This window comes from Aythya fuligula, chromosome 1, assembly GCF_009819795.1.
Source record: "Aythya fuligula isolate bAytFul2 chromosome 1, bAytFul2.pri, whole genome shotgun sequence".
In the NCBI taxonomy this organism is placed as follows: domain Eukaryota; kingdom Metazoa; phylum Chordata; class Aves; order Anseriformes; family Anatidae; genus Aythya; species Aythya fuligula.
In genome coordinates this window covers 43568025-43581062 of record NC_045559.1, presented here as the reverse complement: position 1 = coordinate 43581062, position 13038 = coordinate 43568025, and the positions used below count along the sequence as shown (strand labels likewise).

The 13038-nt window shown below is 38.8% G+C and overlaps 1 protein-coding gene across 1 annotated transcript in view; it reads right to left on the bottom strand.

Moving 5' to 3' along the window:
• The window catches only part of GUCY2C (guanylate cyclase 2C), a 42862-nt gene extending 30378 nt beyond the window's left edge, over positions 1 to 12484 (bottom strand). Inside the window, exons 1-8 of the mRNA XM_032204663.1 lie at positions 12268 to 12484; positions 11245 to 11357; positions 9800 to 9867; positions 6756 to 6971; positions 4621 to 4742; positions 3706 to 3802; positions 1671 to 1785; positions 412 to 547 (exon numbers count right to left, since the gene is read on the bottom strand). Coding sequence (XP_032060554.1) covers positions 412 to 547; positions 1671 to 1785; positions 3706 to 3802; positions 4621 to 4742; positions 6756 to 6971; positions 9800 to 9867; positions 11245 to 11357; positions 12268 to 12484 — 1084 coding nt within the window. The remainder of the gene's footprint in view (positions 1 to 411; positions 548 to 1670; positions 1786 to 3705; positions 3803 to 4620; positions 4743 to 6755; positions 6972 to 9799; positions 9868 to 11244; positions 11358 to 12267) is intronic.
• Positions 12485 to 13038: the final 554 nt, after the last annotated feature.

Genomic DNA, 13038 nt, shown 5'->3' with positions numbered 1-13038 from the left:
GACAACAATATTCTTTAATGTTCTTTCTACTTCAGATCAGCATGAAAAGGCCATGGCCCAGAAAAGTCTGGATCTCAAATCAGCTGTTGCTAATTGTAATGTTACAAATTTTTATCATTTCAACTTTCTGCTTCTTGTATGTTGCATGCACTGAGGTAATTCTGCACATGACTATTATGTAGAGCTTTTGTTAGTACCAAAGATAACATATTTGAAAAAAAAATATATTAAAAAAAAAAAAAAAAGAAGAAGAAGAAAGAAAGAAAGAAAGAAAAATGAGAGTGGGAATAAAACTCACTGAAGGTCTTGGACTTTTTTAAAATAGCAGGGGCTTATCCTAAGAGTGCTTAAAAACAAATTTCTTTCCTTTCTTCAGTTCAGTGAACCCTGCTCATGACTGGTCATTTTTACCTTCAAATGTGGTATTTCGGAATTCATTGATGAGACTGCGAGGTAACACGGGTCTCTGAGAGGAGATAAGTTTCTTCAGAATACGCCCAAAGAGCAAGACTGCATTATAATAGCCAATAACAAAGTCATCTTCCATCTAGAAGAGAAGAAAAAAAAAAATGACAATTTGAGAGTTCATATTTCTATTTTAAAGCTATGATATCTTAGTTGATCTCCATTTGGCAAAAACTCCAGCATGGAGGGCCAGAATCTGAATGATGGGCAATGCCATATCAGCAACGTCTCTTGGAAGAATAAAGGTGAACACAGTATATTTTTGGTGTATGAAGACAGGCAGTTGGGGAAAAATTTATGAGGCCCACGTAAAGCATTGGCATTCTGATCATTGAGCAAAGGATTCAAGAAATCCTACACTGTAGGTTCTAGGCAGGTATGCTCAGAAGGACCCAAAGCCCCTGGCTTTGCATTAGACTTCCTGTGCAGATAATCTGATATGATGCCAGTGAGTCTGGGCTTCCAGATGACCGCAGCTCAGGGGCAAGGAGCTGTGCCAGAATTTCCAGCTGTCTGCCATGGAGCTGGTACCCAAAAAAATTTGAGCCCAGGCTGGGAGATCTGGAAACCCTGTAAATCCAGCCAGAAGCTTTAGGATCTCTGCTGAAGAGCTGGAATTCAAAGCCACAAATCCTGGGAGGAACTCTCACACAGAGTCTGGTTCCTGGGTAAACTTCAGGAATATCAGTTTCACTGAACAGTTACAGGATTTGGATAGTTTCTGCTTTTCAGGAAAATTTTATTTATTTATTTTTAAAAGTATTTCCTAAAGAAAAAAAAATCCCATTTTTTGAGAGTTTGAAAAACTGGAATGTCCCTGGGCACAAGCAATAATGGTTGCCACCACTTAGGCATATCTGCACACAATAAAAATCTGATCTTTCCACACTCACATCCTTATTACAGCTATAGATCTTCCTTTAGTGATGTTTTCCAGTTACATAAGATTGACAGTCACCCAGAAGTGGAGTCAGAAAGTCATGTATCTACAAGTCTTCCCCAAGCCCCATGAACATGACACTTGAAGAACACATGAAAGGCTTGACTAGAACTTCACAAAACAGAAATATGAGATCCTGAATGTTTGCCTTATGACGTATTTTTATATCATTGCAGCAGAATGAAATGTCATTCTGCATGAATTTTCTATTGCATGAACATGAATGAACTGAAGGCAATAATCAGATATAAAATACTGTGGTTACCAGGTTGCTGTCCACAGTCTTTGCAGTACTTAAGCTCTGATTAGCTGGTGGCAGAGTCAGGACAAGTACATTCTGCATGTAACGGGCTGAGGTGTTGTTTCTGAAGTATGTGTTCCTGTAAAGCAAAGTGCAAAACCCCATGAGTCAGCAATATGGGCAGTGGTAACCATGACAGAATAATTCTCCTTTCCCCTTTAAACTACTGTTAAAACAGTAGTTACATAAATAAAATTTCATTATAGACAGAACCCTTCACATTGTTCATTCCCTCATGCCAGCTTCTGTGCTTACCTACATTAAAAGGTAGTATCAATGAGATCCGGTAATCTGAAACACAGAGCCTGCAGTGCATTATTGTTATTCCTGTAACTGTTTGGTTTCTGTCCTGTTTGTTTCCTCCTTCCTGGAACCTACAGCACTGGAATTTGTAGTTTCTTACTTTTCATATTTCTGACCTCTGCTGCATTCTTTTACATGTTCCTCTAATTTTGATATTTCCTGCTAGAATTGATCACAGCAGAAGTTGCACTAAAAACATTTAATAGGAGGGCATAAAACAACTGGAAAGATGCAGAGGACAGCTTAGTGATTTGTTTAATTCAGTGAGATAGGAAAATCAGGGGAAAACAAGTGAATTTGAAAACTATGCTAAAACAAGCAGGAAAGGTTGTAGCTTTCAGGTGTCTTTGGTTTCACCATCCTGACAGGGCATCTGAAGTGCTTCCCAGACTGGCAACCACTGGATTCACATATTACAGAGGAATTTAGCAATGCATATTAGTGTCAAGTGGCAGCATCTGTCACTTCTATAGCTAGACTGATTAAAAACTCACTGTGTATGAGCCTTCTGTAATTATTCATGCTTGATCATCCTTTTATTTATTTCAGTAAGTACTGTATTAAGAGCTTTTGGAGACCACAGGCTCTACTCTCTAGCCATCCAGTGAGATCCTGACTACACAACCCTCTCCCTGCCTTTCTCTGAATCTCATGACTTTTACAAATCCCGGATAATTTCTAAGTGCTTTTCATTCAGTTTTGGACTGAACTAACTAGATGGAAAGGAACCTTCATTAGAGTCCATCAGATTGGATAATTCTACAGCATCCCCCCTGAGGGAGGCTTAAACACTGTGTGTGTGTTGTGGCTGCAACAGGACTCAGATCTGACAAACATTTAAATTCATCACTTTGTCTGAGGGTCTTGACACCTGTGGAAACATAGGACCTTGCCTACTGTCTTCTATGGTTCAAGTCTGGATCTAACATAAGTCTGTATTTTGTTTCTGTTTTACAGAGATGAACACGGTTTGAGATATTCAGGAAAACCAGAGGGGCATGTAGCAAATTTAAGGAGAGCGTCACATAAGATGGTCTGAGGCATCTGGGTGTACCAGAGGATAAATATAACAGAAAAATCTGAGCATGGTTTTGGGCTAGGTCAACTAGCTTTCTCCCAGATCATGAATTCCTGAGGCAATTAGTAATAGAAAGATAAAATTAAACAACAGAATAGTTAGGCTGAATACTAAGGAACATTTCTGAAAAGTTAGAGTTATGTAGTTACAAAGATGTTGCTCATTGGAAGATACAACTGTACCACCCTTTTAAGTCATTTAAAAAGGAGTAAGTAGATCCTAGAAAAATATACTGTAAGTCATATTTACATTATTTTCTGGTTGGATAGATTGTATGAAAAATTTACAGTCTTCATGTGAACAGCTCATGGCCATTCCAACTTTGGACTCTGTGATTCTCTCAGCTTTCTGCACTCAGTCCATAGGTTGAAGTTAACTCTACTTGCTCTGGTCACTGCCTTAGAAAAATCTCATGTGAACTAAATGGGATGTTGTAGAGGATGTGCCACAATTTAAGCATGAAACAACTTAGATAAAGGGCAAGATGAGAGGAAAGGCAATGATGAAAAATATTTTGTGATAGCATTTCTTCAAAAAAACAGTTCCATATGGAATATTGCCATTATCTCTATCTTTCAGCAAAGTGCAGAGAAAAGAAAAGCAAAAGTGATACTTTACTTGAAGAGATCTATCAGGATGATAACGATGTCCTTATCCACGGTCTCTGTCCCTAGGTCTCTGCTGACATCAGCTGGAGTACCACACATGATGATCACTACAGATTGAGCAAGAATGGGGACAGACAGGTGAAAGATACAGATTAGAAGAGGACATTCACCTTCTCCATGGTGCCTGAGAGGCAAGCAGAGTAGCAGTGCTGGGCTAAGGCACGTTATCCATGCTGGGCTGGGACCGTCTGTAGTAAGATGAGGATATTTGAGAGAAAGTCAAGTGGTAGAAGGTGCCCCAACACCTGGTCTATCTTATGTCTGATTGCACCAGAGCACCGCCATTATCTCACTCAAATAAGCAGTGGCAATTCTGATGTAGTACAGGCTACTGAATATGAATTTTTCTAAGTCAAATGGCATTCAGGTAATAGTTTGATTGGTTTACTTATCACTCTTGTACTCACTTGGCCTGCTGATGCCTGGTGCTTAGTCTTAGTAGAAGATGAGGTATTACTCATCTGTTTTTCTAGTTTAGATGGATCACTTCCAGAAGAAGTGCCCCTTGATGGCACAAGCAAGGCCCAGATATGTATCAGAGCTGCAAACACAGGAATGGTAGAGAACTAAGCATTCTTGTAACATCTAAGGCCTTGCTTAGGAGGAGTTGTGATTCCTGGATTTCTGAATCTTTCACAAAACAGAGCATGTAGGAAGACAACATCATACCTAGGTGGGATATTTCATCCCAGAAGGCCTCTGGGATAGGGAAAGAATTTGTGCCATCTTACATTTGCATGTGTGTGCTTCTCTGTGGAAAGACCATCCTTAAAACATAGCTAAGAGGTCAGTCTGATTTCCAAGGAAAAAACAAATTGCCTGCAGGGAAGGGTGCACCCTCACACTCTCACACACACCCCCCTACCATTGCTTTTCCGATTTCGATCTTTCACAACTCTTTTCAGCTGCTCTGGTGTCCTCAATATGTCCTTGAACTTCAGTTTTTCAGAGAAGTGTGTGACTCCAGCGTCTAGCGCATTCATGTACCTGATAGAAGGCAGGGAGCACAGGTATTGTCAGATAATGGCCAACTCCCAACATGTGCGTTATGCCTGTTCTCCTAAATAAGTCAAAATGCTAGACAGGCTGTTTACAGTACACGATTGTTTGTAAGGCAGAATGGAGCATTTTTATCTGCAACAATAACAGAGAAAATCCTGTTCTTGCTTCAACCCGTTGTGTCTGAGAAGAGATATTCTGTCTAAAATAAAGTTGATGCAGAGGGAAAAAAGAAGAAATTTCTGTGTTTTCAAACTGTTTAACTTTTGATTTAGCAACACTGAGATCCCTGTCCTATAAACTACTAATATCTTTTGCTCCCCACTGTTTTCAGGAATAGAATCCTTAATCATTCATTTGTAGGAACATGTGGTTAGTTGAGACATGATTTGATTTTCCCATCACTGTAGGCATTCACGTGCTTTTATACCCACAAGGGACAATTAGCCCATGCAGTATAATTTATGTTTTAGCAAAAATGGATTTTTTAAATTAGACAATCAAAAAAGCAAGCTGACAGTTTCTATTAAAGCAGAATGAGACGCATTTTACAGCTGTATTAGAGTGAAAAAAAAAAAAAGAAAAGAAAATGGGCAGAAATACAAAATTAATTTTAAAATTTTTGTTAATTCAGCATTTAAGAAAAGGAGCTTGAAGATTTCTTAATTTTTTACATAAGGTCATGAACAGAAGCATTAATGAAGACCAGGTAAGAAACACTTGGAAAACAACAACTTATATACATTAACTTGCATGAAAGGTATTAAACCTGTGGGACTAAGGGGATTTAATTGAACTATGTGTAGTACATCAGCAATTATAGCTACCGACATGGAGATATAGGGATTGTGGTAGCAAATGAGTGAAGTACATTCATGTTTCAAAGTATGAAAGAGAAGTATTTTAGCAATTACATCATGTTATCAAGTTGCTGTCCATTAAAAAGTAAAAAGGAGGAAACAATAAAAAGTCCTAAATATTCACAAAACAGTGAATTGGGATCAGTTTTTAGATCCTTTAATTCAGAAAACAAAAATGTATATATATATATTAATTCTCCATACAAGATACTCTGTAAGTAAGGTATTTATCACTCTGAAGCCAATACATTTGTAAATTTTCCTTAAAAATTTGTAACTTCCTCAGGTTATGACTTGGAAATATAACAGCTAGTTCCATGAATTCTTGTCAGCCTTCAAACTACATTTATAAAATTGGTAGGAGAAACAAGCAAGCTAAGTATAACATAGCTGATTGAAAAAAAAAAAAAAAAAAAAAAAAAGTCAGAATTTTATGTCCTAAAACTGGAAAAATAATAATCTGCATGAACTGAAAATCAAATAAGAGTCCATAAAGGAAGAGTAGTGATAAGTGTCAGTATATGAAAACATCTACTTGATTAAAATGGCATTTGGTATCAGGCAAGAAGAAAACCCAGCATTCTCAAGAAACATCACAGGCTGATGTTTCAGGTCACAAAGGAAAATCTGTCTCCTATGCTCCAAAACTGGTGAGAGCATAGCTTCAGCTCTGCAGTTACTGGGGGTCATGCTGTTCAAACAAAGATACACTTTGAACTTTGGAAATGTTTCAGAGAAACAATAGTGCTCACAGATTGAAGCAATTAATGTAGAGAAACATAACATTATAAAACCCCTGACCTAAAAAGGCATCTATGGAGACCCTGATGGAGACTCTCATGTCACAATATTTACAGCAAGAATGGAGTAAACATGTTTTTGCAGCAAGGACAACTTTGGGGCTACACTGTCCACAGGAAGAGAAGAAGTTTGAGAATACTTAAAAGTAGATAGAGTGCAATATTCAGACATGCAGTCAGCTCCAAGATGTAATTCATCTTTTCCTTCTCTCATTCCCTGATATCATTAAGGCACCTCTCAGCACATAGGACTTCAATGACAGCCTGTAAGAACCATGCCTGAGGACAGAGATGGAATTTATCAAGTTAAAAGCTGGGACAGAGTTGGATCTGGATCTTACCAGAGGCATTCCTCAGAGTTCTCATTCTGCTTGTAAATGTAGGTAGATTCCCAGGCATTGGCTTTGAATGGCAGCTCAAATTCATTCCAAAAAGAATAGAAGAAGTCATTCACTTTCCTGGCTGGAGTCAGAAGGCGGGTTAGGTTTTCTTTGAAGTCACAGGACAGCCCAAAACTCCCTACAGAGATCAGAGGCAGGCTCAGTATTGTTTCAACTCTGAGGGGAGAGACAAGAGGACAGGTCTGAATGTATTGCTGTTGCATCAAGGCATCTGCCACGTGATTTCTATCCCCAACTCCCTCTCCTCTTGCATCCTGCATTAGCTTAACCTAAAACAGAAAGCTCCTAAAGAACACAAGCAGATTTCAAGGTATCGGCACTGCAGAGCCCTGTTGAATGGAACCACACAGCTTCTCCCACTGTCCCTAATTCCCTGCACAACACAGACATTCTTCATCCAGCCCCTTTGGGTACCAGGCACCATTTCAGCTCAAGGGCTATGATGGGACTCCAAGGGCTCAAGGACCTATCCAATTCTGCTGCCAGGCTCATGTCAAGGACGAGGTGTTGTCTGTCTCAGGAGCTGTTTTGTAAAGGATATGTTTATTTTCAGCAATCTACCCAGCAGCTATGAGATCATCTATATGACCTATTCTAAGGGCTAGGCTAGAAAAACAAAACACAGAAAAGGGGCATAGGAGTTATTTCAAGGAAAACTCCCCACTTATTGTGTCACCTCGTTGATACAAGAAGCTGTATACTTTTAGCAGTTTCTCAAGTAATTTTTTTGCCAACCTACATGTGGCAATCAAATCTTTGGTGCCTGTAGTCACACCTATAGACTGATCACAAAATGTATTTACAAATCTGAGCTGCATGCTCAGGACATATAAAGAAGCCCAAAAGTCTTGGTAATGTTGTGAAGTCAGTTTTGGATGAACAAGGCCATTTTGTTTATTCTCTGATCTGTGATCAGTGCCAGGTAGCTTTCTGCCCACCGATATAATTTTTAATATGGCATGGATTTTATCTCTTTATTGCTGTAATGCTGGAGGGTGAGGGCTTTTCTGCAATAAAAATAACTTTACTCTTACAAATCAAATGAAAAGTATTTTATTTTCACTTTATTTTAGGAGTTGGAGTTAGGACCAGCAGCACTCAGGGAGACCAAATAAGGCAACCCTCAGCTAGCAGCAAATATGCAAAACACTGGTATTTTTTGTCCAGGCAGACAAACATTTCACACAGAATCACAGAATCACAGAATTATTTGGATAGAAGTATCTTCCTAGATGTTGCAATCTTATCAGACTAGACTCAAAATATTCTCATTTCTTTATGTGAAGTGTTTTTTGTGACAGGCAATATTGCCTGTGAAAAGCACCATCATTGTTGGCATTATTATGACAAAACTTTATTTTCCAGGTAAGGGCCGCTTACTTAATTACAGGGTTTATAGTTGTTGCAACAGAAATGATAGACAATAATGCAGACATAAATGATAGAATAAGTAATGTGAGGGAGATTTCACTAATGAAATGGGCATTTTTCTGGCTGACTTAAAGTGCTGTAAAGTAAAGCATGTGTTCTGATTTGCAAATCCATTGCACAGTGGGCAAAGCTGGCTGCCTTATTGTTAGTGCACTTCACTACTTGCATAAATTTCCACTACTCATACTTTTTACTGTATACCGGTTTAACTGTGCCAGAGTCCAAGAAAAAGACTTTGGCATTATTCTGGGCAGCTCTATATCCAGCAGATTAAAGTAAATAAATAAAATATAAAACACTTAAAGTTAGTAGGCACAATGAATAAAATGGGGCATGTTGCATAATATTTTATCATGGTCCTGTACTTAAGAAAGACATTATTATTTTGATTCTTCTATAAATCAATAACGTTCTTTCACTGGTAGTATTGATCTAACTTCTGGTCATCCCGCCCAAGGAAAAGTATAAAGTTAAAAGCTGATAAAGCTTGAGGTAAAAGCATCCCAATCTTGTGAGTATTTCTCAGTGAAACCAAAAGGCTACCAAAGTTTAAAGAGGGGAGAGTGGTTCACATGGGCAATGATATTGATTGGTACATCGTGACTGATGATACACAGAATCACGGAATGTTTGGGATTGGAAAGGACCTTGAAAGAACATCAAGTCCAATCCCACTGCTCGAGCAGGAACACCTAGATCAGGTCACACAGGAACGCCTCCAGGCGGGTTTTGAATGTTTCCAGAGAAGGAGACTCCACAACCCCACTGGGTAACCTGTTCCAGTGTTCTGTCTGACTTTTTTTTTTTCCGTTTGTCTGTTTTTTAAATGTATTATGCTATGGCTACACAAATTCAGCTCGTGCTTTTCCTAATATGTGAAAATTAACATATTAACGTATAATATAACATTATATTAATATATAATACAATGTAATACAATATATGCAGTATATAATACGTATTTAATATATAATACACATATATAATTATGTTATGTTATGTTGTGTTGTGTTGTGTTATACAGAATTACACAGATCCATGTATAATACACTAGCAGAGAGACTTCAGGAATGTTTTAGACAAGAGTTGGGATGAAACTGGCTGCTCCCTATCTAAATACTGTTCACAGAAGATAGTTGGGGTTTTTGGACCTTCTTTTGACACATGAAACTCAAGCCCCTCTCTGCAACTGAAAACCCACCCAGACTCCTGTTGCTGTAATGTCTATGTGCCGCAAGCTAATATCTCCCTTTCATGCTGCAGTTGTTGACAAGTTATATCATTTGAACCCTTTAATAATGAACCAACTGTCAGCAATTAGGAACATTTACCTTCTAGAAATGAGATTGCATCAACAGGCTCTGGGAAGGGATTTTCTTCTCCCTGCCAAACACAGTGGCTGTGTATAACAGTCTTACTGCCTTGACTGTATGCATCAAAGTGTCTCACATATCCTAAACCCCAACGTCTCTGCTGTCTTGTGCACAAGATAAATTTGTTCAACAGTTGATAGCTTTCACATCACAGTACTGGAGAGAGGGGATGGTACTTACGAGACCATTTGGTAGGTGGCATAAGTGCAAGCAGGTCCTATGACAGCACAGCCAAGAGTGCCATTATCCTGCAAGAGATCAGAAAGGGTCGGTAGTGGGGACAGTGTAGGGGACTGGCAGAGAAGTGGATAGAAGATTAAAGAGAACTTTAAGATTTAATAAGGATTCCCAGAATTTACCCTGCAAAAGCAAGGACAGAGTAGAAAAGAAGACATAGGAAGGTTAAGAGAACAAACCTAGAGTGAAGGAAGGAGGATTCACAGAGAGCCAAGAAAAGGCAGGGGACAGAATAGTGCCTTTGAGAGTATGACCTTCATTGAGAGAGAGAGAGAGAGCAAGTTAGGATTAAAATGTCATAATTGTTGCAAATGTGTATAAGGAATTAGAAGCCAAGGCAGTGCTCACACTTGCAGCAGACAGAGGGATTGGAATTACATGATACCGTGTGTCAGAAAAGAAGATTAGTTTTATGTACATATGAAGTTTGTATTAAATATATATATATATATCTTTGAATAACCAGTAGTTTTGTGTGTCGTGAGGGACTTTGTCTTAGCAAAGACTACAGCATTTGATTATATATTGTTAAATGTGAGAATTCAAGTTGGATTGATAAAGCCTCACTGAGAGGTGACATTTATATATAACTGAGAGATATTTGACATGAGAAAATCCACTGAAACACGGTTTCTTGACTATCATGTAAGGCACCAGTTCTAACTGAAGCTTTTCCCACCATTAGGGTATTCATACATTTTCTCCCAACCAATATCTCTGGTTTCTAGTGAGAAGCAAGCATGCAGTTCATCTTTGCCCTCTGGACACAGTTACATGTGTTTTGTTGGTATTGGTGCCAGGCTAATAGTCACTCTGCCTGCATGCTCCAGCTGTCACACAGCTCTCTCCTTTATGCTGGCACAAATATTTGTGTAACTTGATGGAGAACCACATCAGGGAACTGATCCAGTTGGAAATGGGCACCAAGTGTTCCACTTGGGCCGTTTGAGTGTTTGGATTGTGGTTTTTGTTGTTGCTATTGTTGTTTGTTTGTTTTTTTAATCGATTACTTTAGTTAAATGGCCCCACAAAGAGCTGTGCAGATACAATGGAGGTGAAAACTTAAGGATGGAAAAAGTAGCTTGAAGCAGGTGGCTGCTCTATCTGGCACTGCCACCAGATCTCTACTAACAGCCTCTGGGAGGCATTAATAGGGTCTCTCTCTGTATTTGATTGCTCGTCTTCACAAAATGTACAGGAATATCTTCTTTGAGAACTTTGCCTGTTAAGTTTGTTTGAAATTGAACAACAGGTTCAAAAGTTAATATGGAAAGACATACATAAAAGCACAGATGCACACATACTTATGCATACGTGCAGACACACATCAACGCAGAAAGATAGTCTTATCTTCTTAGGAAATCAACCTAGAGAAGCCTGGTACTCACATAGATTTGCTTGATGAGTTCCACACCTTCACAGGTGCTGGTGCGACAGCCTTGTGAGACATATAGCGATGACTTAAAGTGGTGGAAGGTGGCATTGACAGTAACATTTTCTCCTGAAATGCAATGTAAAAGTGAAAAGCCTCAAAAGCTGGAGATAACCACTAAAAATGGTATCCCTCTTGTGACATGTCTGTGTAGTCTCATGCTAAGATGACTTCTATTCCAAAAAGTTACCAGAAAGCCCACCTACCTGACTCCCATTACTTAGGATAAGATAAAGAGTTTGCTCCAGCACTGACTGCTGGTTGTTAGTATTTTCAGTACATACTGTTTTTAGTCTTGGCCATTATTGGAGATATCACTTTCCAATAAAACTGGACACAACTTCTGCAGCTAGGGGACAGAAAGGGAATCATTTCTTTGGAACCTCTTTGTCCCAAGATATTCTAGAGATTGACAGTAGGTTAGTGATACTGAAAGGAGAGGTAAGGTATCAAATGAATAAAAGATCATCTGCAGTGACTCTAAATGAGGGAAAAATATATGGGTGGCAGACTCTTCACAATTTTAGACATAATGTGATCAACATATGGGGTCAAGGGATTAAATTCTTCTCTGAGTCTACATGCTAATCTGGCCAAGAGAGAAAAGGGTCTAATTTTTCGTGTCATAATCAAGCAATTATGAAATAGGATGAATAAGTGCTAGGTGTTAAAGCAAGGACATCTAAGTTATTGCACTGGATGGATTTCTGGTCTTACCTGATCCATGTCAGCAGTTCCCATGTTCCCAGTCCCAACCAAAAAACATGCAGAAAAAGTCTGCCCGGCTACCATAAAAACAAATATAGTTCTGCCTATCTGTAGAGAGCTTCTTTTTTTTTTACAGATGGAGGCCATTATTTCTGTAAGATCTACATACAGTGAATGAAGAACCAAGGAGCCTGTCTGAGAAGCAGTTTGCATAGAAAGCTATGGCAAAAAGTCTAAGAAGAAATCATAGTGGGAAAGGGATTACCCATACCCATTGCCTTACCTGTCAATTCTTCTTGTACTGTTGTCAAAGCTTCCTTCACAGCTGATGTCAAATTTTCAACAGATGATGGGAAGTCCGAGTCAGCCATGAGCATCACATTGATCACATAATTCTTGTTGCTACACTTATTTGAACCAACTTGCTTCAGCAGGTGAAGTGAGAGAAATAAAGGCCAAAGGGCCAGACCCCAAATCAGTTGCTTCATTATTGCTCAGTTTAGACCCATTGTGAGTGTTCTCTCTCTTCTTTTTCTCTTCCAACCCTCTTTCTTTCAGATAGTCTACATCGATGTTGTTTCTGGCTATGATAAAAAAAGATTTCCACACTGTAGATTCAAGGACAGGCTGTACTATCCTTCTCAGGCACTTCCCCGTCTCCTTCTCTTCCTTCACTTCTTGCCCATCCCTCCAGTGTCCTAGGTGGCACTTCTGTTTGTGAAAAACTAACAAGAGCAGAACTCAGGAAAGGAGAGAGGCTAAAGGTTGCTGTGAATGTTTGCTCATGGAAAGGCTGAAGCTGTAAAACTGAAGCATTGCTCGAAACCTTGCCTGATAAGGGCACTAAATTTTCATCACGGTGATGAGCTGAAAGAAGGAAGGGGAGGGAAAAATGGACTGTAAAAAAAAAAAAAAAAGGAAAAAAAAAAAAAAAAAAAAAAAGACTCTTTAAATAGAAATAGAACAAATAAAATAGGAGGTACATTAAAACCTAGAAGAAAACGGTTGCTTAATACGTGTTTGCATTGTCCTACATCTCTCA